At 34.4% G+C, this 26,578-nt stretch overlaps 1 protein-coding gene and 1 long non-coding RNA gene across 12 annotated transcripts; one reads left to right on the top strand and one right to left on the bottom strand.

Annotated features, from left to right (window-relative positions):
• Positions 1-1,723: 1,723 nt before the first annotated feature.
• LOC131153617 (uncharacterized) lies at positions 1,724-25,043 on the bottom strand. Of its 10 annotated transcripts, none has more exons than XR_009136279.1 (7): positions 24,605-25,043; positions 24,426-24,484; positions 23,759-23,817; positions 23,577-23,635; positions 23,410-23,469; positions 8,516-9,967; positions 1,724-2,354 (listed from the first exon to the last, which is right to left on the bottom strand). It is a non-coding gene; the product is annotated as an uncharacterized LOC131153617 (long non-coding RNA). The 10 variants fall into 10 exon arrangements; XR_009136271.1 differs by having other exon boundaries at positions 8,982-9,110; positions 24,605-25,034; XR_009136276.1 differs by having other exon boundaries at positions 8,516-9,110; positions 23,759-23,815; positions 24,605-25,034.
• LOC131153616 (E3 ubiquitin-protein ligase ORTHRUS 2-like) lies at positions 1,873-7,887 on the top strand. Of its 2 annotated transcripts, XR_009136270.1 has the most exons (10): positions 1,873-2,362; positions 2,784-3,316; positions 3,639-3,764; positions 5,457-5,556; positions 5,632-5,693; positions 5,768-5,870; positions 6,147-6,273; positions 6,460-6,677; positions 6,762-6,997; positions 7,718-7,887. XR_009136270.1 is itself a non-coding variant. In XM_058106048.1 (9 exons), the coding sequence occupies exons 1-9, from the start codon at positions 1,904-1,906 to the stop codon at positions 6,894-6,896; spliced, it is 1,863 nt and encodes a 620-aa protein (XP_057962031.1). In that variant the 3' UTR covers positions 6,897-7,887. The 2 variants fall into 2 exon arrangements, 1 of the variants encoding a protein (XP_057962031.1); XM_058106048.1 differs by having other exon boundaries at positions 1,904-2,362; positions 6,762-7,887.
• Positions 25,044-26,578: the final 1,535 nt, after the last annotated feature.

Genomic DNA, 26,578 nt, shown 5'->3' with positions numbered 1-26,578 from the left:
TAAGTATGACATTAAAAAACTGAATGCAATAAAAGTGAATTGACATTTCCTTTTTCTTTTTCCTTTTTTTTGTTTAGGATGTGTTTGGGTCACTAAATAAATTACATTTGCCTAAAATAGCATTTCTTAGAATATCATTCTTGAGAATGTTTGAAATATTTTTGTTTGGTTTTTATTGTAAAATTGTGAGAAATTTACAGAATTCTGGCAGACATTTTTTCTTAAAAAAAAAGATCTTTATTTTTAATATATTAATGAAGAATGTATAAATAAAAATCTTATTTTTATCGCAAAAAATACATCTATTTATCTACCAAATTAACTTCATAGGAATGTTGAAAGTACAAACCAAACACTTCCTTAATTTTTATATGTTTAATTCATTTAAACACATTCATTTAACTTTTTATTGTATTCAATTTCTAACACATTCAATTTAGGAACAAAATAACGGTTAGTAAATGCAATTTAGTAATATTTAATTAAGACAATTAGTTATTTTGTGTGGGTAAATATGAGTAGGTTCAAAATAGCCTGGCTTTAAACCTTTAACCACTTAGACATCAGTCAAACTCCATTAAAATAGATCCAATGACCACCATAATTAGTATTAAATTGTTGACACAATTCACACTAAATTCAATTCCATGATAAATTCAAATAGAAATAAGCACAACCTCCATTAAAACCCTAAAAATTTCCTAAAACCTAAAAGCAATCCCTAAAACCTAAAAGAAATCTTTGTTTTCATGAAATTTCAATGCTTGATAAAAAATTAAATATAATTTTTTTAAAATAAAGTAACTATCTACGTTTTATTCAAATATTTTGAAACAAATATAATATCTTGATAATGTATATTCCAAAAAAAGAAATATTGCAGGCATATATATAATTTATAAAAATTTAAATTAATTTGATAATTGTAATGTATGCAAATGTAAACATAACATGATCTATATATATTTATATATTTTTTAAAATATTTTAATTTGAATTAAATTTATAATCTTAATGTAAGCAAGAAAATTAGAATGACTTCGTGAGAGAGAGAGAGAGATAAAGGAAAAAATGGAGGAAGCTCGGTGGCAATATGTGGGTAATGAGCGAGCCACTCACATGAATCTAAATAAATGCAAAAAAGGGGGAGAAAAAAAAAAAAAAGGAAGGGGAAAAATGTCGTGTTGATACTTTACTACACAATACTTCATCATATATAGTATAAATAGTGTAATTTTCAATGGAAAATTTGTGAATTTACAATCTTAAATAATTTTTGAAATACAATAATTATAACATTTTTTTTTGAAGATGGTAATTTAATGAGCCCTAATTTTAACTTGATTTCTTTTATGGATTTAATTATTAAAGGTCAAGAAAGATATATGTACTAGTCATTGCTTCGTCATCACATCTTATCATATGATGATGCACAATAAATGTAATAAATAGGCGGATTTGGCACCTGACTGAACCTGATCATGAATTAATCGCCTCACCTACCTCCCCAATGCAAGTTTTCAAGGTGGGAAATACATTTCCCATTTATTTTTTAAAACAAAAACAAAAAAAAAAAAGAAACAATTTTTTTTCTTTTAAAAAAAAAGGTCCATCTTGCGTTCACACTTTGTCCACATCTTATCAATGGTAATGCGTTGTAAATGTCACCTAAATAAAAAAAAAAAAATTTTAAAAAGTTAAATAGGAAAAAAGAAGAAAAATAAAAACAAAAAATCTTATATATTTTTTCAAATCTCCACCTCTTGTCCTCATCTTCATTCATCACCATTGTTGCAACAATATATATACTAATCACACGCAGTTCTGCATTTCCCATCAAACCCTACTTAGCTAATTACTCGCAATCACCATCCTCGAACATCCCTGCTTATCGTTCACTCCCATGGCACATGATAGACAACTCCCCTGTGATGGCAACGGCATTTGCATGATCTGCAAGGAGAAGCCGTCGCCTGAGGACATCCTCGCATGCCAGACATGTGCTACTCCCTGGCACGTGCAATGCCTCTCCCTCCTTCATCCCCAGATGCTAGCCGATGCTCTTCAGTGGGAGTGCCCCGACTGCTGCCCCCTTCCTATTGATCCCAATCTGGCGCCGGTCTGTGTCGAAGTCGAGTCCCCCAGCGGCGAGCTAATCGCAGTAATTCGCGTGATCGAGTCCGACCGGTCACTCTCCGAGCAAGAGAAGGCCCGCAAACGACAACATCTTGTGAGTGGTGGCTTAGGGTCATTGGAAATCGAGAAGGAGGAAAGGAAGAACAAAAGCAACGAGATTCTTGATATTTTTCGTGAGAATTTGAACTGCTCATTTTGCATGCAGATGTTGGAGAGACCTGTAACAGTATGTTTCATGGTTTTGAATTTTATTGCTCAATTCTATTTCCCAAGTATGGTTTAAATTCAAAAAAACGATTTTGTCTACTTATTTTGAATTTTGCTACTCATCTTTGCCAAATTTGGCTTAAGTTCTATAGATGGTAGATGATTTTCGCTGCTACTTAATTAATTTCCTTCATATGAATCTTTGAACTTCAATTTGAAGAAAGTAAATGTCAGATCCATTACTGATTTTTAGTTTACACTTAGAAAAACAACACAACATTTTCCCCAGTATTCATTAGAGGGATTACTTGGGCTTACCTTATTTGAACAGTGGACAACATTTAATTATCATGTTTGATCATGGTTCACCTTCTTGCAGCACTAAGTTAATCGATCATAAATCAATCTTATATGCAAAACCCACTTATTTTTCATTTCAGATTCCTTGCGGACATAATTTTTGCTTGAGATGCTTCAAAAGGTGGATTGGGCAAGGGAAGCACAATTGTGCAAATTGTCGTGCTGAAATACCAACCAAGATTGCAACTCAACCAAGAATCAACTCTATGCTTGTTATTGCCATTCGAATGGCAAAACAATCAAAATCTACTACGACACCTGGTCCACAAAGTGTCATCCATCATGTCGTTAATCAAAATCGTCCAGATAAAGCATACACAACAGAGCGAGCAAAAAAACCCGGGAAGGCTAATGCTTGTAGTGGAAAGATCTTTGTCACAGTGCCACCTGATCATTTTGGTCCTATTCTAGCAGAGAATGATCCAACGAGAAATCAAGGTGTGCTAGTGGGTGAGTCCTGGGACTGCCGTCTTGATTGTAGACAATGGGGAGTCCATCGACCTCCAGTTGGAGGTATCGCTGGGCAGTCCAATTATGGTGCTCAGTCAGTGGTACTTTCTGGAGGCTATGAAGATGATGAGGACCACGGCGAGTGGTTCTTATACACAGGAAGGTATATTCTTAGCACTTAGCAATGTTAGCAATTCTTTGTTTTGAATCATGATTTAGCTTATGCAAATATATAAGTTGTCACATGAGACTAGCTCGATTTGTACATATTTAAAATAAAATCTTCAAATAATGGGTAAGTTACCAAATAGAGCTCTTGAGTCCTACCCATAATATTTACAATTGTTACAAGTACTGGACACTTACTTTATATGGAACGGTATGCCTGTATTGGCAATCTATGTGCATAGGAATGTCCATCTTCTACATTTTTGTATTTTCAATCTCTCTCTTTTTCTCTATAACAAATACAACTTGTTGGACAGTGGTGGAAGAGACCTTAGTGGCAATAAAAGAACAAACAAGGAGCAAACTTCCGATCAAGGGTTTGGGAGATTTAATGAGGCATTACGAGTAAGTTGTCGAGAAGGCTATCCAGTTCGAGTTCTGAGGTGGGTTAACAAATTTTTTTATTCTTAGATGGCATGCAACTATATCTTACCATCTCTAATTGCCAACATTAAATGCTTGGTGTTTTTTTAGCTGTAGAATATAAATTTCATTTTTCATTTCCAATTTTAAATAATTACAAAAAAGCCACATTGTTTTCTAAGTTTTCTCTCTTTTATAAGAAACTTCAAAAATTTTGAAAACAAGGTGGTGTTTTGTATTTTATTCCCAACAACTTAGAATTTAATACTAAATTTTTAAAAATTCCTTTTTGCAATAAAATTAGTATCTTATGTGCAACATGTACAACTATTGATGCTACTTGGGTTTTCAAGTTGCAATTGGCGATTAGTTCCTCAACTTCTTTTCTTATTTTAGATGGAATAGGAATTAGGAAAACATGATATTATATATATAGTGTTTAACTATAAATAACATGAATTTATTTTAAATCTAAAGAATTTTTATTTAAAAAATATAAATTATATCCAGTAGACATATTTTAAATGAAAACTTAAATTTTATAGAAGGGGAAAACCTATAAAAAATTAAAGAAAAATATGATAAAAATAATTCTCTATCAAAACTCTTGATTTATGACTTTCTTATTACGGATGTTCAAACTAACTAAAATATACTAAAAGAATGGTATTTGCATGTAAGGCAACCCTCAAAAGCTTTGAGCTTCATTTTTAATCTCTAGAATTTCTAGGTTAGAAAGCTAACTTCTAACATGAATCTAGATGAAATCAAAGGAAAATAAACAAATAATCAAATAAAGAAAAATGAGCGGAAAAAAAAAGAAAGAAAAAAAGATAGATTTTACCACAACTAAATAGATCTTGTTTTGAAGGATTCCATGTTTTTGAGGACTTGATTACGAGCTCTCATCAGAGCAAAAACACCAAAAAAGAGGGGAAAAAAAAAGTCACACTTTAGAGGGGACCCATATTCAATAAGTGTATAATTTAGGACATAGACACACAAACACGTGGAGTAGGAGGTCTCCCTGTATGATTTCTTCTTTATCACTGCCTAATAGATTGTGTCTTAGAGGCTTAAATTCTCCAAGATTCTCCAAGGTCTTTATTTTGGGCTTCAATTTCAAATTTGTCACAAAAGATTAGATCTAGGTTAGAAAAACAACTTCAATACTTTAGAGAGCAAAAAGTGGATGAAAAAAACCTAGCCTCCAAAATATATTAGGATGACTTAAGTGTTTTGTCTCACGATGACTATATAATGGCTTTATAAATTTTGTCAACCAAATGACACCATGTGTATTTTCTTATACCTTATGCATCATTTTGGTCAATTCTATTATGTAACAACCACTTTTTAATACAAAAACAACAACAAAAGTCTTAAACCCTATTAGGTGGCCGGTATGGTTACATAAATCCTTTTCTGACAAGTTACATGATTGTAGGCAAATTAAATTCTAAATATGTTAATTTAAGTTTAGACAAAGAAAGAAACTTTCAGTCAATAGGTCTAAATACCAACTACAGTTGTGATATATTTAGCAAATTTGCAGTCTAGATTTTCCAAAGAAGAAGACAATTTATAATAAGATCTTGCAAGATATACATTTGCTTTTCAAATACAAGAATATTGTGACTTTTTCAGAGTCTTATGGATCTATTCAAATACATTACCTGGTTCCTAACTAGCCTCTGAATTTTGATTGTCAGGTCACACAAGGTGAAGCATTCTTCTTATGCACCAGAAAGAGGGTTTCGCTATGATGGTATATACAGGATTGAGAAATGTTGGCAAAAAGTAGGGATGCAGGTGGGGCATTAAGAAATTTTTTTTTTGGATGTGTTCTTGATAAATGCCTTCTTTTACTAAATTTTTCTCTATCAGGGTTTTAAAATGTGCAGATATCTTTTCGTTCGATGTGATAATGAGCCTGCTCCATGGACGAGGTTTTTATTGTCATCTCTTATTACAATATAAAATAATTTTCTTTCTTTTGTTAAACCTTTTTGTTGTTTTGCAGTGATGAACATGGAGACCGTCCAAGACCTTTGCCAGAAATTGATGACTTAAAGGGTGAAACTGATATAACTGAAAGGAAGGGAAATCCTTCTTGGGATTATGATGTGAGCAAATCATATTTTTATTTTCTACTAAAACTTCTTATCTCTTTTTCTGGTTTGGCCACTGCTTCTAGTGCACCCTTATTTCTTATAACATTAGAGAAAAAAATAGAGATTATTCATATATTATGTACTAGGTTTTGCCTCTCTAGGAAATATGATTGGAAGTTGAATTCTACTTCTCTAAATTTCTATGTCTATAATATTTTCTTCCAAGACGTTTAGGTTGAATGCCTTCGATATTAGAGTTTGCTAAGGCATTCAAGTTTTGTTTCTCAGGAAGAGAAATGTTGTTGGATGTGGAAGAGAACTCCACCACATAGTAGGAGACAAGTGGATGGTGGAAATTCAGGGAAAAGAAAGCGAACAAAGCCAGAATATATAGCTCAAGATAAACTTCTAAAAGGTTTAGTTTTGTATCTAATTTTTCATTTTGCAAGTTGATCTTCTATATATTTACTTTTTTTTTTTTTCATATGGAAGCATTACATAAATCTAGCTTCCCTATCATGACTTTTCAACTTACTATGATTGTGTCCAAACATGGTATGTTTCTAAGGTTTTTGTTGCTTGTGGCTATTCAAATATGTAGAGTTCAGCTGTTATATCTGCAGAAAGGTGATGACTCTCCCACTTACTACCCCCTGTGCTCATAACTTCTGCAAGGGTTGTCTGGAGGGTGTCTTTGCTGGTCAAACTTTCATGAGGCAAAGAACATGCGAAGGTAGAAGGACGTTACGAGCACAAAAGAATATCATGAAATGCCCATCTTGCTCAAATGATATATCGGACTTTCTAACAAATCCACAGGTATGACTGGCAATTCTATTAAAACTTCCATTTCACCAAGGAAGTTGCTACTTTCCCTTAAAGATAGATGTGCTCCTTTGACAGGTTAATAGAGAATTGATGGGTGTAATTGAATCGCTTCAGAGGAGGGTTGAAGTGGAAAAGGAAACAGTTGAGTCATCGGGTGATGGAGCTGATAGCATGGACGAGAGCTCAGATGAAATTATGGGAGAGGGATAAACATTCTTTCATAATTTTGGGTGTTTGGAGGAAGCGGAAGGACTCATTCTACCTCCAACTATAATCAAAGCTCCATAAACTCACAAGAAGAAAAAAGCAAGGTGAGTGCTTGCGAAGCCTCCGGGGAGGGAGTGGTCAAAGATGATAAAAATGCTAAAATGAAATTGAAGTACTTTCTTGTTATGCCTCAAATGCTAAAATAATAAAATAGTAATACATTATAAAAGTACTATGATATAATTCTGGTATGATTATTAATCTATTATATTAGTTATAGTCTTAAAATAAAATAACATATCAATTATTAATATCATTAATTAAAAATATGTAATGGTAAAACTTAATAGTGAATAATCAAAAGAAGACAAGTTAGAATACAAACAAACTTAGCAAACTTAGTAGATTTAAGCATTCAGGTGTCTAAGTCGGGCATACGAGGTCCAAACCCAGTGGGATCAGTCCCAACACGTCCGTGACATTGAGCTTGACGTGTTGGAGCTTACAGTGCCCAAAAACTCCTCTCCAAGAGCTTTTTGCACACTTAGAAGTAAAGGTAGAATATAAAAAAACTTAACACACTTAATGGATTTAAGCACTCGGGTGACCAAGTCGGGTATATGAGGTCCAAACTAAGTAGGGTCGATCCCGACACGTTTGTAACATTGAGCTCGACATGCTGGAGTTGATGGTACCCAAAAAATTCTCATCGGGAGTTTTTAACCGTGTTCGATCAATTTGCTATCAAATCATTTTTACTTATAGTACGTACATATATATTCAAAAATTGTATACTAAGTTTTTGTATAATTACTACTTTGTAGGGTCTACGGGTTGTCACAAGAAGATGAGGACAATGTCGAGCACTAGAATCAGATGCAATTTTTTTTTTCTATATTTTTTGTTATCTGAATAGATCATGAATATGATGTTTCTAAAAAATTTGTATATAAATTTTGAACAATTTATGAATTTTTCATTAATTTTGGTTCAATATTATGTGTGAAGAAATATAATTATAGATTTTTATAGGAATTAATGGATGATTTAAAAAAAAAAACTTTTTTGTGATGGTTCCACAGCCATCACTAATTGTATCACTGGTGAGTATTACTGACGGTTTTAAAACTGTCACTAAAAGTGGTACAATTAGTGATGGTTTGAAAATTATCACTAAAAATTAGACTATTAGTGACGGATTTACAAACCATCACTAATAGTATGACTTTTAGTGACTGTTTTGAAACCGTCAGTAATTGTTGGACTTTTAGTAACGATTTTCAGTTAAGGAAAAATGCATGTTATAGCGACAGACTTAGGCTTTTAGTGAAAGAAAGAAATAGTCACTATTACTCCATTATTAGTAACAATTTTAAAAATCATCACTAATAGTTAGTTGTCACCACCATTTTTGTGACCAATTTGAAACGGTCACGTACTAAGTCGTGGCTAATAAGTATTAGTGACGATTTGCCGTTATTAATGACCGTTTCAAACCATCACTAATAACCTTTTGTTTTTTGTAGTGTCTATACATATACACATCAAACACTATAATATAATTTCGATTTTGACTCTAAGTCGAACCAAACATGAGAAAAAGAATCTAACATGAGTCGTACCTTGAAGACATGCGCAGCCATGCCTCATCCTTATAAAAATGGAAGTTTAATAGATTTGCCAATCATACCTAAAGACTTTTTATAAATTTAGATATGTCATCTAGGCAAGATGGGCATTTCATGATATTCCTTGTGCTTATAATGTTCTCCTACCTGCACATGTTCATTTTCTCTTGAAAGTATGACAAGCAAAGACACCTTTGTGGCAACCCTTAGAAAGATATGAACACAAGCAATAGTAAGTGGAAAGTCATCACCTTTCTTTAGATATGTCAATGGAACACTGCATAATTAAACACCTAGGAGCCACAAAAACTGTAGAAACATACCATATTTGGCCACCATTACAATAAAATGAAAGGCATGACGAGGGAGCTATTTAAGTAATGCTTCCACTTAAATTAAAAATTAAGTAAGATACGAGGAAGTTCATCTTGTGAAATGAGAATTAAGTATAAAGCCAAACCTTTGAGAAGCTTATCTCGAGCTAGAAATATTAAGATTTTGTTTGCCTTATCTTCCCATAATTTCCATCATCCACTTGTCTCTTACTATGTGGTGGAGTTTCCTTCGACATCCAGCAATCTTTCTCCTCCTCCGGAAAAGAAAAAAAAAATTGGAATACTTTAGCAAACTCTAAAATCAAAAGCATATAATCTAAATATCCTAGAAGAAAAGTTCCTAGACATAGGAATTGAAAAAAAAGTAAAATTCAATTGCATGCAATTATACTTCCCCCCATAGAAGCAAAACTCATTACATAATATGAATAATCTCTGTTTACTCTTTTATGCTATAAGAAATGAGGATGGCCCAAAAGCTACAGCAAAGCCTATCGGATGCTCTTCATCTCTGAGTTGAAACTATTCCATCACACCCATAAACTCTCAATCAACCTTCCAAAAGGAACACAATAAATATCTTTAGGGAAAATAACAACTCTTACAATATTTCAATTGCTTTATCATTCAAATAGAATCCTATGGAATTTGGCATCACAATATTTATTTATTCAAATAGATGGTGGCCATGGTGATGGTTGTGCTGATTCGAACACAGTGGTTAAAAGGGTGCATGTATCAATTTTAAAGTGGGAGTTAGCTTGGATAAATGGGTGCTTAGGCAGGATTTAGAATGCATCTACAGATTATACATGTAAACAAAATATATGCTAAAAAATTTTAAAGGGTTCGCCAAAGAATATAAAAGCAGTTATTATATATGTAAATAGTTTGGCAGCTTTGGTTGTTAGATAGTTAATGGTACTATGAACTTAATATTTTTCTAACACAATCACAACATCAACAAGGATGTGAGAAAATCATACCTTATTGTAGAATTAGGGGTCCATGGTAAGTTTGCACGAAGGATTGCTACCAATAGTGGTGGTTTTTTAAAAAATAAAGGACAATAGCAGAGCGCATTAAGAAATTTCGAGAGAGGGAACTAAATCTGAGAATAAAATGAATCAATAGTTAGTAATTATGAGAAGAATAAACCTAAACATAGAGAGAGAGAGAGAGAGAGAGAGAGAGAGAGAGAGAGAGAGAGAGAGAGAGAGTGAAAAAAATTTGAACTCATTGATTTGAAAATCCATGCTCGCTAGGGATGGTAGCTTCGATGCAAATTGATGACACTCTAGGACATTGATTCTTAGTCGTAGTAGTTATAATGATGATTCAGTGGTGGTGTTTGTGGTGAACAAGGACTCACGACAAGCATATGCCATATGATGACTAATAAAAGAAGAAACTAGGGTTCAAGGTTGAAATGGAAGTTGGATCTCCATAGAAAAGGGTCTAAATAGGTCAACATTTTGTGGGGATAAGATTAGGGATTTGTACAATATCTAGGATCTAGAGTTGATACTCGAAGAAGAAGACAAAGTTAGTATTTATTGGTGGTGACTAATAGATTTGTGAAGATATATGACGATGATTCATGGGGATGGTTATGAGGTTGAAGCAACAACCATAGATATGAGGAGAAGAGAGTAAGGAGTGCAGCAAGGCTTAGGCTTTGTATGCATAGTTTTGTTTATATAGGTTGACCAGTTGAGCCGTTCAACCATGGTTTATTCGGTTAACCAATGTGAACCATTTTTTAAAACAATTTCTTTTAAATAAAAGATAATAAAATGAAATTTAAAGTATTAAATTCAGGGGAAATTTTAAATAAAATAAATATTGGAAAGCCATTAAATATTGAATTGACCATAAAATTTAGATTCCATAATGAAAAGGTTCTACAAAAGTACATATTAAAACCAAGGGAGAATTCTAAGTTTCTAAAAGATACCTTTAAAGGTTCATATCTTGTGCATGCCCATGGTAAATTGAAATTAAAAGAATGTTCTATCTTGAGTAGGCTTTCTCGAATTTTAAATGATTAAGATACATGAAAATGATAATTCATCATATCAAAGGAATAAACATTTCGAGAATACAACATTTAAGGTTATGTATTGTGCATACCTTTACAAACCAAAATCAGAGATATTTTCTATCCTATGCTTGTACTTCTCAATAATGATAAAATAATTATATAATTACTTAAATAAAAAAAAATTCTTGAAGTTATGTATTGTGCATACTTCTAAAGTTAAAATACAGAGCCTCTTTGTTTTGTGCAAGAGTTCCTAGGATTTAAAAAAATTAATTTGTTACTTAATTAATTCACCACAATATTATGTAAAGAAAACATTGACTTCTATTTGGTACAAAGTCAATAATGAAGTAGGAAAGAATTTGAGTTATAATTAATTAACTTTTTAAATAGTTTTAGGTTAGTCAGGTACCATCCACTAGACAGGTTTGTAGGAGGTGCTAATATCTTTTCCTCATATAACCAAATTCTCAATCCCTATTTGGTAACACGAACCAAACTATTAAAATCAACGTGTTATAACTACACCAAAAATAATATAGGTTAGTGGCGACTCATTAAAATCAATCTTGAAAACCATTAAATCCTAAATTCTCTATCCATGTTGAAATAGCTCGAAATGCATCTTTCTGGTAAAAGGTCAAACCTCTGGGACATCATGACCAGTCAAATATATCATCGGAGCAAGATGCGCATTTCAAGATATAATAGAGAGAGACTTATAAGGAGTGGTCTCTCCATATAAGATTTGGAATCATCCAATCACAAGATGTCACATTAGCATTTGGACTCATACAACTAAGAGGTATTACTCGGAGTGGGTTCCAATAATGTAGGCCCCATATCACTTTAGTGGGTCAAACACTAATACAATATCTTGTGATTGGAGGGTTCCAAATCATACATAAAGGGACCACCCATTACAGGTTTTTCTCATTATTCACCTAGAAGAAAAATTAATGCATGCAATGTCCATTCCTTATTACATGCATTTGCCATGATCAAAATTCTTGCATTGTTGACATTTGATATCTTTAGTTAAGGTTATTTTCATTTATAGAAAATAGTTTCTTCTTTATTTTTATTTTTTTAATTTTAAACAAGTATAGAAAGCATATAGCTTTCTATTTTTTTGGGTACACATTTTGAAAACTAGAAAATCAAGTGGTATTTTTGCTATAATTAATTTTTTTAATTTGAAAATAAATAAAACCATTTTGTATAACTTAACATGGTCTAAGCATCTATTGTTGGAATGCAGTTGGGAAAAACTTTTTTTAATCCATTGAATGAAGAAAAAAAGTTAGATCCTCTAACAAAACTAGAGGGAAGGCTAGTGTGGTCCTCCTATTAGGCCCTCTCGTCCAATGAAAATATGGGTCTTACATGATAGGATCCACATATAATATAGTGAGACCCACTATTTGAAGTATTTTCATTGGATGAGAGGGCTTGGTGGAAGGACCAATTTTTTCTCATGAATAGGATGCCCTTTGCGGCAACTTTGCACTGTCTCATAAGTCATAACACCTAACAGAAGATTGTTCCTCATTTGATGCTTAGTTTGCACTAAAACATTGGTTAACAAGTTGTGTGACCAAGTCTAGGACACACATGCGAGAGACTAAGAGAGTGGCTGCACAACAAAAAAGATAAAAAAAAAGGAGAAAATATAGATTTATAGTGATGAAATTAATAGTGACACATGTAAAAGTACTATTAACGAAGAATATTATTGAAGTTTTCTAAAATTTCCACCAATACTCATTAGAGAAACTTTTCAAAATTGCTGCTATTACTTTATTATTATTGACACTTTTCATAGGTAACTAATAATATTGGTTTTTTTTTTTTTTTTTTACTAAAAGCTTTTATCTTTGCACAAATATTAACGCTAAAGTTTTTTATTTTTTTATCACTTGGAATTCTAACTTAAACGAGCCGTTTGGACCACCTAGGTGATACCAAACAGAAAGAGAAACATGACCCGCCTCACAATTACCTCTTCTTCTTTCTTTTTTTCATCAGTTAAGGGCCAATATATTGATCAAAAGTATATGTACAATATATATTGGGTATACCTAGGCAAAGGGAAAATAGGTTCCTAATCAAAATTGCTAAGCAAAGAAATCAAAACAAGATACAAACCAACTTGGGCATACCTAGGGGAAAATAAAAACATAACATCTAAAAACACAAAACAATCTCCAAAAGCCTCACTCAATGGAGAATAACCCAAATCTATCGTATACAACTCTAAAAGTGTGACTTTGGATCACTTTCAGAAAATCCTCAGGAGAAATAGCTTTGTTTTCAAATTTCCTCCTATTCCTAAGGTGTCATAGGAAGTAAACTATATTTTCCAAGCAAACCTTTTTTCTTACTGCTTGTATCCCTGTGCCTTTTTCCTTCTTATGAAGCCACTTCAATGCAAGTTTCAAGGTGGTCATGGCTCTAGTCAAACCCAACCACGCTCGAACCAAATCCCACACAACTTTGGAGAGTCTGCATTTTAAGAAGAGGTTCTCATTTGTTTCCACTTCAGCTTTACAAAACACACATTCACAGCTCACCCTTTGCAGTTTATCATTAGTAGCCAATTTCCCTTTAACTCCCAGCCACACAATTAATGCATTCTTAGGAGTACAACCACTCTTCCATACCTCTTTACGCCATTGTACAAAGCTTCCCTTCTTTCTCTACAATTTTTATACGTGAGATGAATTGATCTTCCTATCAATTACCCACTGATTCAACATACTCTCTGCAGCCTTCTCTGCAACCTTCTAATCACCACAATTCAACAAGACCTGATTTTTTATCTCTACCATCTTCTTAAATAAAGGGGAGTCATCATGTTTTGTTGTCACCTCCCAAAAACAAGACCTTTTCAGTTAAATTTGGTGTACCCACTTTGACCATAAAGAGTCCTTCTTTTCCTCGATGTTCGACATTGCACGAGTAAGGAGGGCCTTATTCCAAGATTTTAGATCAACCACACCCAAACCACCTTCAGTTTTAGGAAGACAAATCTCCCTCCAAGCAACAAGAGGTCTTTTCCTTCCTCCTGAAAGGAAAGACCTGTAGAGTTTTATAGCATGCTCCACAACTAAATATGGGATAGGAAATATTACAAGCTAGAAGCAGTCAATAGCCTGAATAAAATCAGCTCCAGTTTACTCGTATATGAAATTGTGTGTCCTAGCCATCCACTGAAGAAACTCAAAATCCTATTAATTAAAGGGGAGTAGTGCATTTTGTTCAGTCAAGAAGTTGCAAGAGGAATCCCCAAATATTTGAAAGGAAATTCCCCTTCCTGAAACTCTATGATATTTATAATTTCCTCTAAGTTATTATCCTTTATTCCAATATACATCATGTTGGATTTTAGGTTACTCGCAGTCAACCCTGAGCATTCTATAAATTTACCTAAACAATTCATAAGTAATTTAAGAGAAATAGGGTCACCTCTTGAGAACAAGATCAAATCATCAACAAAGGCAAGGTGTGTGATTTTTAACTGTCCATAACTTGGGTGATATTTGAACTTTGAAGTTTCCTCTAAAGTCGTCAATTTTCTGGAGAGGTATTCAAGACAAATCAAAAACAGAAGAAGGGAGAGGGGATCCCTTTTGTCTCATCCCTCTCTAGGGATGCACAGATTTGGGGCTTGTTCATCTTCTTGCTTTGGTTCTTCCATTGATTGCTTGGTTACTATTGCTGGATTTGCACTTTTGGAGTTGGACGAGGGGTTCTTCCTAGCCTCCAGTGGTGCTCGAGTGCTCTCTCACTCATTTGTCCCTTTTCTCGCTTACCCGTAGATTTGAAATTTGAATTTTCAGCGTGTTTATGGGTCACAAAATTGCAACTAGGGCACATGGAAAATCCAAGATGGAGTTTGATTTCAAGAAGGAAGTTGATGATGCTTTGAAGTTCATCGAGTTTAAAGGCGAAAAGAAAAGTGGGTGGATTAAAAAGAAGCATCATGAAATATTTGCAGAGTTCGCCAGACTCACGAGAGAGGTGATCCAAAAAGTTCAAGGAGAACGAGGGACATGCAATAGCCTTCGGTCCTTCTTGATGAACTCCAGCAAAAGCTGGCAATAGTTGTGAGTCCTTCCTCTTGTAGGTCGAAGGAGGAAAGCAGTCATAGCATGCAAATGGAAATGACAATGAAGAAGGCTCCTATGGTGTTGAATGGAAAAAATGTAGAAGAAATGGGGTTAACTAAAAACAAGTGTTCGTAGATGGAGGGGGATAACTATGGTAAGTTGGTTGTGAAGAGCACATCTTGGGATAATGATGAGTGACCCACTGTTTTGGAGACCTTGGGCGCTAAGGATACTAGTGAGGCTATGGAGGCCACAGATGGGGTTGAATGTGTTTATGAAGGTTTACCTTGTTAGGACTCTGTGAGCAACCAAAAAATATGAGACTAGAAATTTACGTGGTTTGGTCAACATCGACCTATGTCCACGAGCACACAACAAACATCGCCAAAAAAATACAACTCTCTTCTTCCTCTCACTCTATTCCTCCTCTATTTTCTTCTCTCTACTCTCTGTGCATCTTACAACTCTCCACAACTCCTCTATTTATAAGGCTTGGAATCAATTACAATTAAAAACAATAAATCAAAATGAGAAGTTTCATCCATTTAAATTAAATGGTGGATAACAGCTCCAGCTTGCAACACGTCTCCAGCTCCACACGCGTCTCCAGCTACGTCTCCTAGCTCCAGCTTCAACAGTCTCCCACTTGGAGATGGAGACCCCTCCTCAACCAGTATCATGAATAAATGATGTGCTCAAAATATGTCTTCAGGCATGAAGACCAACTGAAGTTGAACACAACTTCAACTTTTCTGTAGTCACCACCTTAGTTAACATATCTACTAGATTTCTGCTACCTTGGATTTTTTCAAATGTCAACACACCGTCCTCTATCAGAGATCCGATGAAGTGATAACGCAATCCAATATGTTTAGTTCTGGAATGAAATACCGAGTTCTTTTCTAAATGTATCGCATTCTAACCGTCACTGTACAAAACGTTCCTTTCCTGCTTTAATCCAAGTTCCGTTAACAAACCTTGAAGCCAAATCATCTCTTTACTGGCTTCTGTCATTGCTATATACTCAGCTTCTGTAGTGGATAAAACAACAATCTTTTGTATCTGTGACATCCAACTAACAGATGTTATGCCAATAGTGAATATATACCCGGTGGTGCTTCTGCGATGATCAATTTCACCTGCAAAATCAGCATCTACAAATCCTTGGATTTTCAAATCGCTTTTGCAAAACATAGACACTTATCAATAGTGTCACGTAAATATCTCAAAATCCACTTCACTGCTTCCCAGTGTGTCTTCCCTAGATTTGACACATACCTGCTGACAGCTCCCACTACTTGGCTAATATCCAGTCTAGTACCAACCATAGCATACATTAAACTTCCAACGACTGAGGCATATCGTACCTTAGCCATGAAGTCTTTTTCTCTATCTGTCTACGGAGACTAATCCTTACAAAGCCGGAAATGACCTGCCAATGGCGTATTTACAGCCTTGGCGCTGCTCATGTTGAACCTCTGTAAAGCACAACTGATGTACTTTGACTAAGATAACTGCAACATTCGTTGTTGCTTATCTCTAGAGATCCGCATCCCAAGAATTTGCTTTGCAGGACCAAAGTCTTTCATATCAAATTCCTTTAACAATTTATGCTTCAATTTTCTGATCTCTTCTATATCTGATCCTCCAACTAGCATATCATCAACATATAAGAGTAGAATAATATAGCTAGCATGATACCTTTTGAAGTAGTAATAGTGATCGGCATTGCACTTCTGAAAATTGTTCCTCTACATACAGCTGTCGAATTTCTTGTACCACTTTCTAGGAGCTTGTTTGAGACCATACAAACTCTTCTTCAATTTGCATACAAGATTCTCTTTACCTTCTATTGAGAAACCTTCTAACTGTTGCATATAAATTTCCTCATCAAGATCACCGTGAAGAAATGTCATCTTCACGTCCAATTGCTCAAGATGTAAACCCTCTGAGGCAACAATACTCTGAACAGATCTGATGGTTGTCAACTTGACAACTGATACAAAAATATCAATGTAGTCAATTCCTTCCTTCTGTTCGAAACCTTTGACTACTAACTGAGCTTTATACCTCTTGGATCCATCATGCTTTTCTTTGATCCTATACACCCATTTGTTGTGAAGAGTCTTCTTACCATTGGGCAACTTAGCTAGTTCCCATGTTTTGTTAGAGTTAAGAGACTTCATCTCGTCTTTCATTGTAAGCTCCCACTTGCTCAAATCACTTGCCTGACATGCTTCAACAAAGCATTCACGTTCTCCCCCATTTGTAATAAGTAAATGGTTCGCATACCTCCTATTTGGTACATGCTGCCAAGAAGATCTCCTAAGCTCTGGTGCTGGAGTAGGAGGTGGTGGTGCAACAATCTGCTCCATATGTTCCTCTACCTAAGGAATCTTGGTATTCTGCTGAGGATTCTTGGTGTTTTGCTGATGCGTCCTTACACATTCTAAAACATTATCCACATCTACAAAGGTTGTTTCAGACTCTATAGATTCTGTTGTGTCTATTTTTGTACATCACTTTTTCATAAAAAATCACATCTCTTCTTCTGATCACCCTTTTGTTTTTATCATCCCAAATGCGATATCCATATTCATCTCCACCATAACCTATGAAAATGCATTTCCGAGATTTTGAATCCAGCTTATTTTTGACATGATCATTGATATGTACATATGCAACACAATCAAAAACTTTCAAATATGAAAGTCTTACCTCTTTGTTACTCTGTACTTCTTCTGGTAGACTATAGTCCAATGGTACTAATGGACTCCTATTAATCAAATAAGTTGTTGTGTTGACTGCTTCTGCCCAAAACAACTTTGGCAAGCCTAACTACATACACATGCTTCTGGCTTTTTCTGTCAACGTTATATTCATCCGCTCAACTACGCCATTGTGTTGAGGTGTACCTAGCACAATTCTTTCCATTCTGATACCATGCTCATAGCAGAATTTCTTGAACTCTGTGTCTACATACTCATCACCATTATTTGTTCTCAGTTTCTTGATTTTCAAACCAATTTTTTTTTTTCTACCATTGCTTTTCAAATTTTAAAAGCATCAAAAACATCAGATTTATATTTCATGAAATAACCCATACCATCCATGAATGATCATCGATAAATGTGACGAAGAAATGCTTCCCACCTGTGGACAAAATGGTTGTTGGTCCCCATACATCTGAATGGACTAGCTCAAGTCTCTCCTTCTTTAGGGTACTGATATTTGTCTGGAAATTGACTCTCTTTTGTTTCCCAAATAGGCAATCCTCACATGTGTCAATCTTCACCAACTGTAAATCACTCAACTTACCCTTTGACTGCATCACCCTGAGTCCCTTTCCACTCAAGTGTCCGAGTCATTGATGTCATAAGTTGCTATCATCATTTTCTATAGCAACTGTAATAGACATGCATGCATTAGGAGTTACATAAAGACTACCACTTTTCTTACCTCGTGCAATCGCCAATGCACCTTTCGAAATCTTCCATTCATCACCAATGAAAGTTGTGTTGTATCCTTCATTTTCCAGTTGACCAACTAAGATCAAATTCTTCCTTAGATATGGAATATATCTGACATCTCTCAATCTCCTTACTAACCCATTCATATTGATCTTCATTTTCCTTTTGTCGGCAATGTCGCAAGGTTAATCATTGCCAAGATATACTTTATCGAAAGTACCTGATGTATACTCCTCTCGGCAATCTCTACTGCAAGTGGCATGAAATAAAGCTCCAGATTCTAACACCCAAGACTCTTTTTTGCTCTCCAAAGTGCAGATCAACGTATCATCATTCTCTAAAGCAACATTTGCTTCTGTCTTTGCCCTCGTCTCATACTCTTTTTTCAGACTTCTGCACTAGTTCATGTAATGACCAGTTTTTCCACAGTTCCAGCACTCAATAATTTTTGTGCTTTGGGAACCTGTGTCCTGAGAACCTTTGAGGTTTTTGGATTTAGACCGCTTGGGCCTAGATCTGTCGCAGTTGTTTGATCGTCTATGCATGTTTCCTCCGCCTCGACTTTCCATGTTCAATGCTAAACTCCAAGTAGAGCCATGGTTTGACTGTATTCTGATTTCCTTTTTCAAAATCATGCTAACGACCTCATCGTATACAAGCTTTGATTTCCCTGCGGAGCTATTGATTGCAGCAATAACACCCTTCCAACTTTTGATTCAACTGACTGAGAATCAGTAGGGCAAGAATCTCACTATCAAATGTTATCCTAACTGAGGCGAGTTGATCCGACAACTGATTGAAATTATTCAAATGCCTGCTAAAAATTTCACCTATAGACATGGTCATAGTAAATAATCTTTTCATAAGATGTACCTTGTTAGCAGCTGAAGGCTATTCATACATATTAGAGAGCTCGTCCATCAGAGACTTGGTGGATGATATATGCTTGATACTGAATGCCACAGACTTTGACAACGTCATTCTGATGGCTTCGAGAGCTTTTCGATCAAGCAACTCCCACTCATCCTCATTCATAGATGTTGGCTTATGCTTCAATGGTAAGTGAAACTCCTTCCCAAACAAATAATCTTCTATCTGCACCTTCCAAAAACTAAAATTGTTGTCATTGAACATTTCGATTTTTGAGCTCTTCTCATTCGACATCTCAATTCATTGATCAAGATATGGAATTAGCTTAAATGGAGCCTAATGGTAACAACAGATAGAAACAAATGAACCTTGAGTCCAAGACCTTTACGAATAACAATCAAACAGTTCCATGGGTTAAACTATTTGCAAACAATATACAACCTTAGAGCTGTGGAATCATTCCAGCATTTGAATCTGATGGTGCTGGGGGCAAAGATACAAGTTGCTGATATGATGGACCCTGATGGGACTTGTAACAAATTCTTGGTGGGATATTTCATTGGGAAACACCCTGGCAAGTGAGGCCTGAATTCATTAGTTAAATCTTGGAGAGTGAAGGTTGAAGTGATTAATCATCAAAATGGATGGATTATCTTCGAGTTTGATAAAGAAGAGGATATGAGTAATGTGCTCCAGGAAAGGCCTTATCAAGTTTATGGTAGGTCCCTTCTATTAAAGAAGATGTCTAAGTATTTCCAATTTGAGCAGAAGGAGAGGACCACTACTCCAGTTTGGATTCAACTTAGGAATTTGTCGTTAGAATTGTGGACACCTATGGCTTTGGGGAGGGTATGTTCTAAATTGGGCAAACCCCTCTTTACAGATAAATTAACAAATAAAGAAAGACTCTCATATGCTAGAGTCCTGGTGGAGATCAATATATCGAAACAGTTGAGGCACTGAGTAAAGTTCTGGTTGCTAGATGATTTTGCAGGAGGTGACTTTCAAAAATCAGCTTAAATATTATAAGTGTTGTAAAGCCACAGGGCATTTAGAAGGGCAATGTAAACCTATAAAATACAATGGCGCAGATGTTGTAGTTGAGGAAAGAGGTGCAGGACCTAATATAATCACTACTGGGAAGGAAGGGGAAGAGGAGCAACCCTCAAAACATGATGCTACCCAATCCCAGGGAGGGGATAATCTGGTTGAAGGCGGTAAGGCTTCTCATAGTGGGGAGGTTACAGGAGGGAAAGAAAACCTGGCAAAGGCTAATACCATGGTTGACTTATGCAATGATTCTAAGAAAGTCAGTGACCTAGAAGTAGCAGGGTGTGGGAATACGAAGGACAGTGGAGGGAGAAAAACTATTGTCCTTCCTGTTCAAGCTGGGGATGGTTTGGGGGCAGGGCTAGTGAAAGACAAGGGCAAAGTAGTGGCCAATGATCCCAAGACCCAAAAAGGGAAAGGAAGAGCACAAGGTGAATAATTTGTGCAAGTGAAGAGTAAAAAAAAAAAATGAGAGAGAACATGGAAAATATCCAGGTTGACAAGAAGGGGGGTCTAACACCTTACCTACCTCATGAAGATAAACTCGTGGAATAGCAGGGGCTGTAACAAGCCCCTGAAACAAAATGGGGTCTAGGACCTCATAAAAAAAACATAATTGATATTCTCTGTATTTTGGAAACAAAGCTTTCAAATTCCAGTCTGGAGTTGTTGATGAATAAAAAATTCATAGTCTGGAAATAGGTGAACAAATTTTGTCATCAGAGGGCAGGAAGAATTTTGGTGCACTGGAATTCACAGAAAGTCCACCTGAAGGTTATTGATATGAATGCCTAGGTAATTAGCTGTAATGATGTATGTTTAGTCACTTCTAACAGGTTTTTCTTGAGCTTTGTTTATGGTTTCAATACCATTGTTGCTAGGAGAACCCAATGGCAGGACCTTGTTCAGGTTAGTCTTCGAAATATAGACCCCTGGCTTGTCATGGGAGATTTTTATAGTGTGTTGTCTGCTGATGAGAAAAAGAATGGTATGCCTGCTACACATTATGAAACTAAGGACATCAATGAGTGTTTCAATGTTATAGGGCTGTCAGATCTTAATTCATCTGGTTGCTTTCTAACATGGACAAATGAAAGAGTCTAGTGCAAACTTAATAGGGCAGTAGTTAACTCAAGATGGCTACTTGCTAGGTTTAAAGCACATGCTGTTTTCCAATTCCCAATCCTTTTTTATGATCACTCTGCATGTATTGTTTCACTGTTTGAGGAAGAGAACACTGGTAGATGACCCTTTAAATTTTTCAACATGTGGACGAATCATATATAGTAGTTTCCATGAAGTGGTCAAAATAGGATGGGAATACAGAATCCAGGGACACAGCCAATTCAGATTAGTAAAGAAGTTACGGGATCTCAAGGAACCTTTGAAGCTCCTTAATGCTGTTCATTACTCTCATATCTCATCTAGAGCAGAGAATGCAATGTCTTAATTACTAGAAGTATAGCAGTTACTACATGACTCTCCTAATGATGAAGACTCGTAGAGAAGTTGATTATTAAGAAGGATGAGGCTACCAGACTTGCAGATGCAAATAGGCTTTTCCTAGCTCAACTTGCAAAAGCTAAGTATTTAAAAGATTGTGACAAAAGTACCTCACTTTTCCATTCTCTAGTGAGAAGAATCATTAGCAGGAACCACATAACAGCTGTCACAAAAAGCAATGGAGAGCAAGCAAACTCTCAACAGCAGGTGATTGAGGAGTTCCTGAGATTTTATAAGAAGCTTTTGGGGATGGAAATGAAATACTACCTCAGTGGACCCATTGATTATTGCAAAGAGACAGACCCTAACAAACACTCAAGGTGATAAAATGGTTTCCCTTATTTCTGAGAAAGATATTAAAGCAACATTATTCAAGTATTGATGACATATATGAAACACTCGGCTTGTTTCTTTAAGAAATCCTGGAGCATTATAGGGAAGGATTAACCAATTGAACCCAAGACTTCCTATAACTAAGAATTACAACACTATAGTTTTTGTTGCTAATAAAGCAAACATAAATTTTATTTGAGGATAATTAATGACGGATATGCATGCATCAATAATACTTTTTTAGGTTTTTTCATTAGTGAGCAATTTTGATCCATCACTAAAAAGCAAATATTAGTATACTAGATTCGTCACTAAAAAGCAAATATTAGTATACTAGATTCGTCACTATTGATCCACAGATCAATCCCTTCAGATCATATTTTTATCTTTGCAATCTATACATGTAGAACTATCCATACTATATATATATATATATATATATATATATATATATATTCTTATTTGTAATCTATGCCTAATGTTTTTTCTCCCTCTCGAACTCACATTTTTGGATGCCAATGGAAGAGATCATAGTGGAAATAAGCATACAAACGAAGAGTAGTCCTGTGATCAAATGTTTAAAAATATATATATCTTATTTGTAATCTATCCCAGCATGTCTACATTACATGATTAAACCTTATTTAATTATGAAAATAATTACTTTCTATTTTCAATTTTCAAGAAAAGGAAAAAAATATCACATTGATTTCTAGTTTTCCAAAACCTGTATAAGAAAACTTTAGAAATACAAGATGACATTTTTGTTATTCTTTGAAAAATTGAAAATGAAAATAAAAATTATCTTCGGCAACTAAACAAGACTTAAACTCATTATATTATGCAAACGGTAGTAAATGCTTACCTGTGATGGTTGCAAGTGTATATCGCGAGAAGCATATATTGCGTGCACAAAACCTCTTTATATATAAGGGAAGCCAAGTTTTAAAAATATACAAATTTACACATGTTTTTAATTAAAATGATTTTTACAAAATTTCAGTCATCTACATGAGAAATATAAATAACATAAGTTCATTTTAAATTTAAAGGCCAATCGTAAATTATAATTTGAAAATAATTTTAAAATAAAGGGAAAATATATATAAGGACAACTAGGTGCACAAAGGGATAACATAAACATGATGAAAGAAAAAAATTTGCTATGTACCTTACTTCTAGTATCCAAATAGATTCTTGATCTCTATATAAATTTATCCTGCTTAAAAACCTTTAAAAAACACACACACATACCTACTTTAGAAGGATAATTTATATATAAATTAAGAGGAAATCAAAACCACAAAACCAAAAATAGAAAAAGGAAGCTAACTTTACCACAATCAAGTAGATGGTGCTTTCTAGACTCCATTCCTTTGAAGCCTTGGTGTCAAGCTCTAATCAAAGCAAAAAGTTGTATTAATCAAGAGGAAATGATAGAAAAAAGCTAAAAAAAGAAAAAGGGGGGTGGAGAGAGAGAGAGAGAGAGAGAGAGAGAGAGAGAGAGAGACATACTATACCTCAATTAAGCACCTCAATTAAGTAGATCATATTTTGAGCGCTCCAAAATCACTAATCTCTTACATAAATCAAGATGGAATCAATGCGTAAAAACATAAAATAGAAAAAAAAAAAAAAGGATTTCGAGTTTATCACAATCAAGTCGATTGTCTTTTAAAAGCTCTAATCTTTCGAACTCCTGATTTTAGACTCTAATAAAAGCAAAGAAGAAGAAGAAGAAGTTCTTGATTTGGGGATTGAACTTTAGGATTAATTTATTGCAAAAGAATAGTAGATCTAGCTTTGAAATGTAGTGTCTAAACCCTAGAGAGCGGAAGATAGTACAAAATGTCAAGCCTAAAGCCGACTCGAATGCCAATTAATGTAGTTTCTAAACCCTAGAGAGCAAAAGATAGTACAAAATGCAAAGCCTAAAACCGACTCGAGTGCCTTGTCTGGCTATGGATGCAATGATTTTATAATGGCTCTATAACGTTTCTTAGGAACTGCAATGAATGATATCATGTGAATTTCTTATCTCTTACACGTTCTTAAAAAAAAAAAACAACAACAACAACAACAAAAACAACACACACACACACACCTACTTTAGAAGGATAATTTCTATATAAATCAACAGAAAATCAAACCAACAAAATTAAAAATAGAAAAAGAAGTCAAACTTACCAAAATCAAGTAGATCGTGTTTTCTAGACTCCATTCCTTTGAAGCCTTGATTTCAAGCTCTAATCAAAGTTAAAAGTTGTATTAATCAAGAGGAAATGATAGAAAAAATCTATAAAAAGAAAAAAAAGGGGGGGGGGGAGAGAGAGAGAGAGAGAGAGAGAGAGAGAGACATACTATACCTCAATTAAGTACCTCAATTAAGTAGATCATATTTTGAACGCTCCAAAATCACTAATCTCTTACATAAATCAAGATGGAATCAATGTGGAAATACATAAAATAGAACCCAAAAAGAAAGGATTTTGACTTGATCACAATCAAGTCGATTGTGTTTTAGAGGCTCCAATATTTTGAACTCTTGATTTTAGACTCTAATAAAAGCTAACAAGAAGAAAAAGACGAAGAAGAAGAACTTCTTGATTTGGGGATTGAACTTCAGCATTAATTTATTGCAAAAGAATAGTAGATCTAGCTTTGAAATGTAGTTTCAAAACCCTAGAGAGCAAAAGATAGTACGAAATGTCAAGCCTAAAGCCGACTTGAGTGCCAATGTAGTTTCTAAACCCTAAAGAGCGAAAGATAGTACAAAATGCAAAGCCTAAAACCGACTCGAGTGCCTCGTTTGGCTATGGATGCAATGATTTTATAATGGCTCTGTAACGTTTCTTAGGAACTGCAATGAATGATACCACGTGAATTTTCTTATCTCTTACGTGTTCTTATTTGTCCAATACGCAACAAATGATATCACATGAATTTTCTTATATCTTACGCGTCATTTTTGTCTGATTCTATTATTTTATGACATACCCATTTTTAGTGTCATTTTCAATATAAAATAATGAACTTGCAGTCTAAATATTATTTTTAAAAAAATTTATTACATGAAGTGGAAAATTAAAAAAACTAATAGGATATGTTGGTATCAAGAACTTTATTAATTTAAAAAAAAAAAAAAAAAGTAGAAAGTTTATTTTCTATTATATTTTTTTTTCTATATGAAATACTATTAAAAATAAAAATTTATTTTGATATGATAACAAGTTTACTTTTGATATTTCTTTTCTCACTTTCTTTGATAATCAAATATGAAAAAAGTAAGTTTCTCTCATGTTTTCTTTTTTTCTTTTTCAATATTTTTCTAGTTTCATACGAGGCCTTAATCAATTAAAATTCCACAGTTCACATTTTCCAAAAGAAATAAATAAATCGTTGCAAAATGCTTGTCATCATATACATTAATCAATCGAGTTATTGACTGAATTGAATATTTGCAATTCATGCAACAAAAAATCTAATATTTGGGGCTTTTTATCACTTGGAATTTGTCCTGGATAAGCCCTTCAGACTTTCCCAAGCAACGTCAAATCAAGGGAGGATGTGATTGGTCCCATAACTTCCTTCCTAATAAATCAAGGATTGGCACTTGGCGGGTTCGGGGTGTGACAACCTTAATTAATTGGCACAAATAATAGCCATCCAAGACCGAATTGAAAAATCCACAATTCACATTTTCCAAAAAAAATAAGCAATTCATTGCAAGATGTTTGTCATATACATTCAATTGAGTTATTGATGGGGTTGAACATTTGTAATTCATGCAACAAAATTTTTTAATCACTTAGATTTTAACTTGGATAAGTCCTTATGACTTCCCTAAGCAGCATAAAATCAAGGGAGGATATGATTAGTCCCATAATCCCCTTCTTGATAAATTAAGAATTCAGTTTCACGCGTTCAGATTGATGTACAACAATTTCCCATTGCTTTCGGTATGGAAGGATCCTAGTCTAGATAATTAATGATTTGTTTTGATATGGATTGATTAGTTAGTTTGAGAAGTTTTTTGGTTTTTGTAGGTTCAATTGACCGATAAATTGACTTGGTCACCCAAACCTGGCCAGTTATCTTTTCTTGATGAGTTTTATTGAGTTTAATACTTTGTAAAGCCTTTTTGGCCCTGGGCATGCCCAATGCATTTATATTACAAGGAGACATTGATATTTGAATTTTGATTAGTAAATTCTTCTTATGCTCCACAAAAGGGGTTTGCTTGTCCACGTAAAAGAGCCAACATCAACACCCGCATTGGTATACTGTTATGAATTCTACCCCAATAATAAAAATTAGATTTAGGCATTGTTTTATTGTAT

This window comes from Malania oleifera, chromosome 4, assembly GCF_029873635.1.
Source record: "Malania oleifera isolate guangnan ecotype guangnan chromosome 4, ASM2987363v1, whole genome shotgun sequence".
Classification (NCBI taxonomy): Eukaryota; Viridiplantae; Streptophyta; class Magnoliopsida; order Santalales; family Ximeniaceae; genus Malania; species Malania oleifera.
This window is presented reverse-complemented; position numbering and strand designations above follow the sequence as displayed.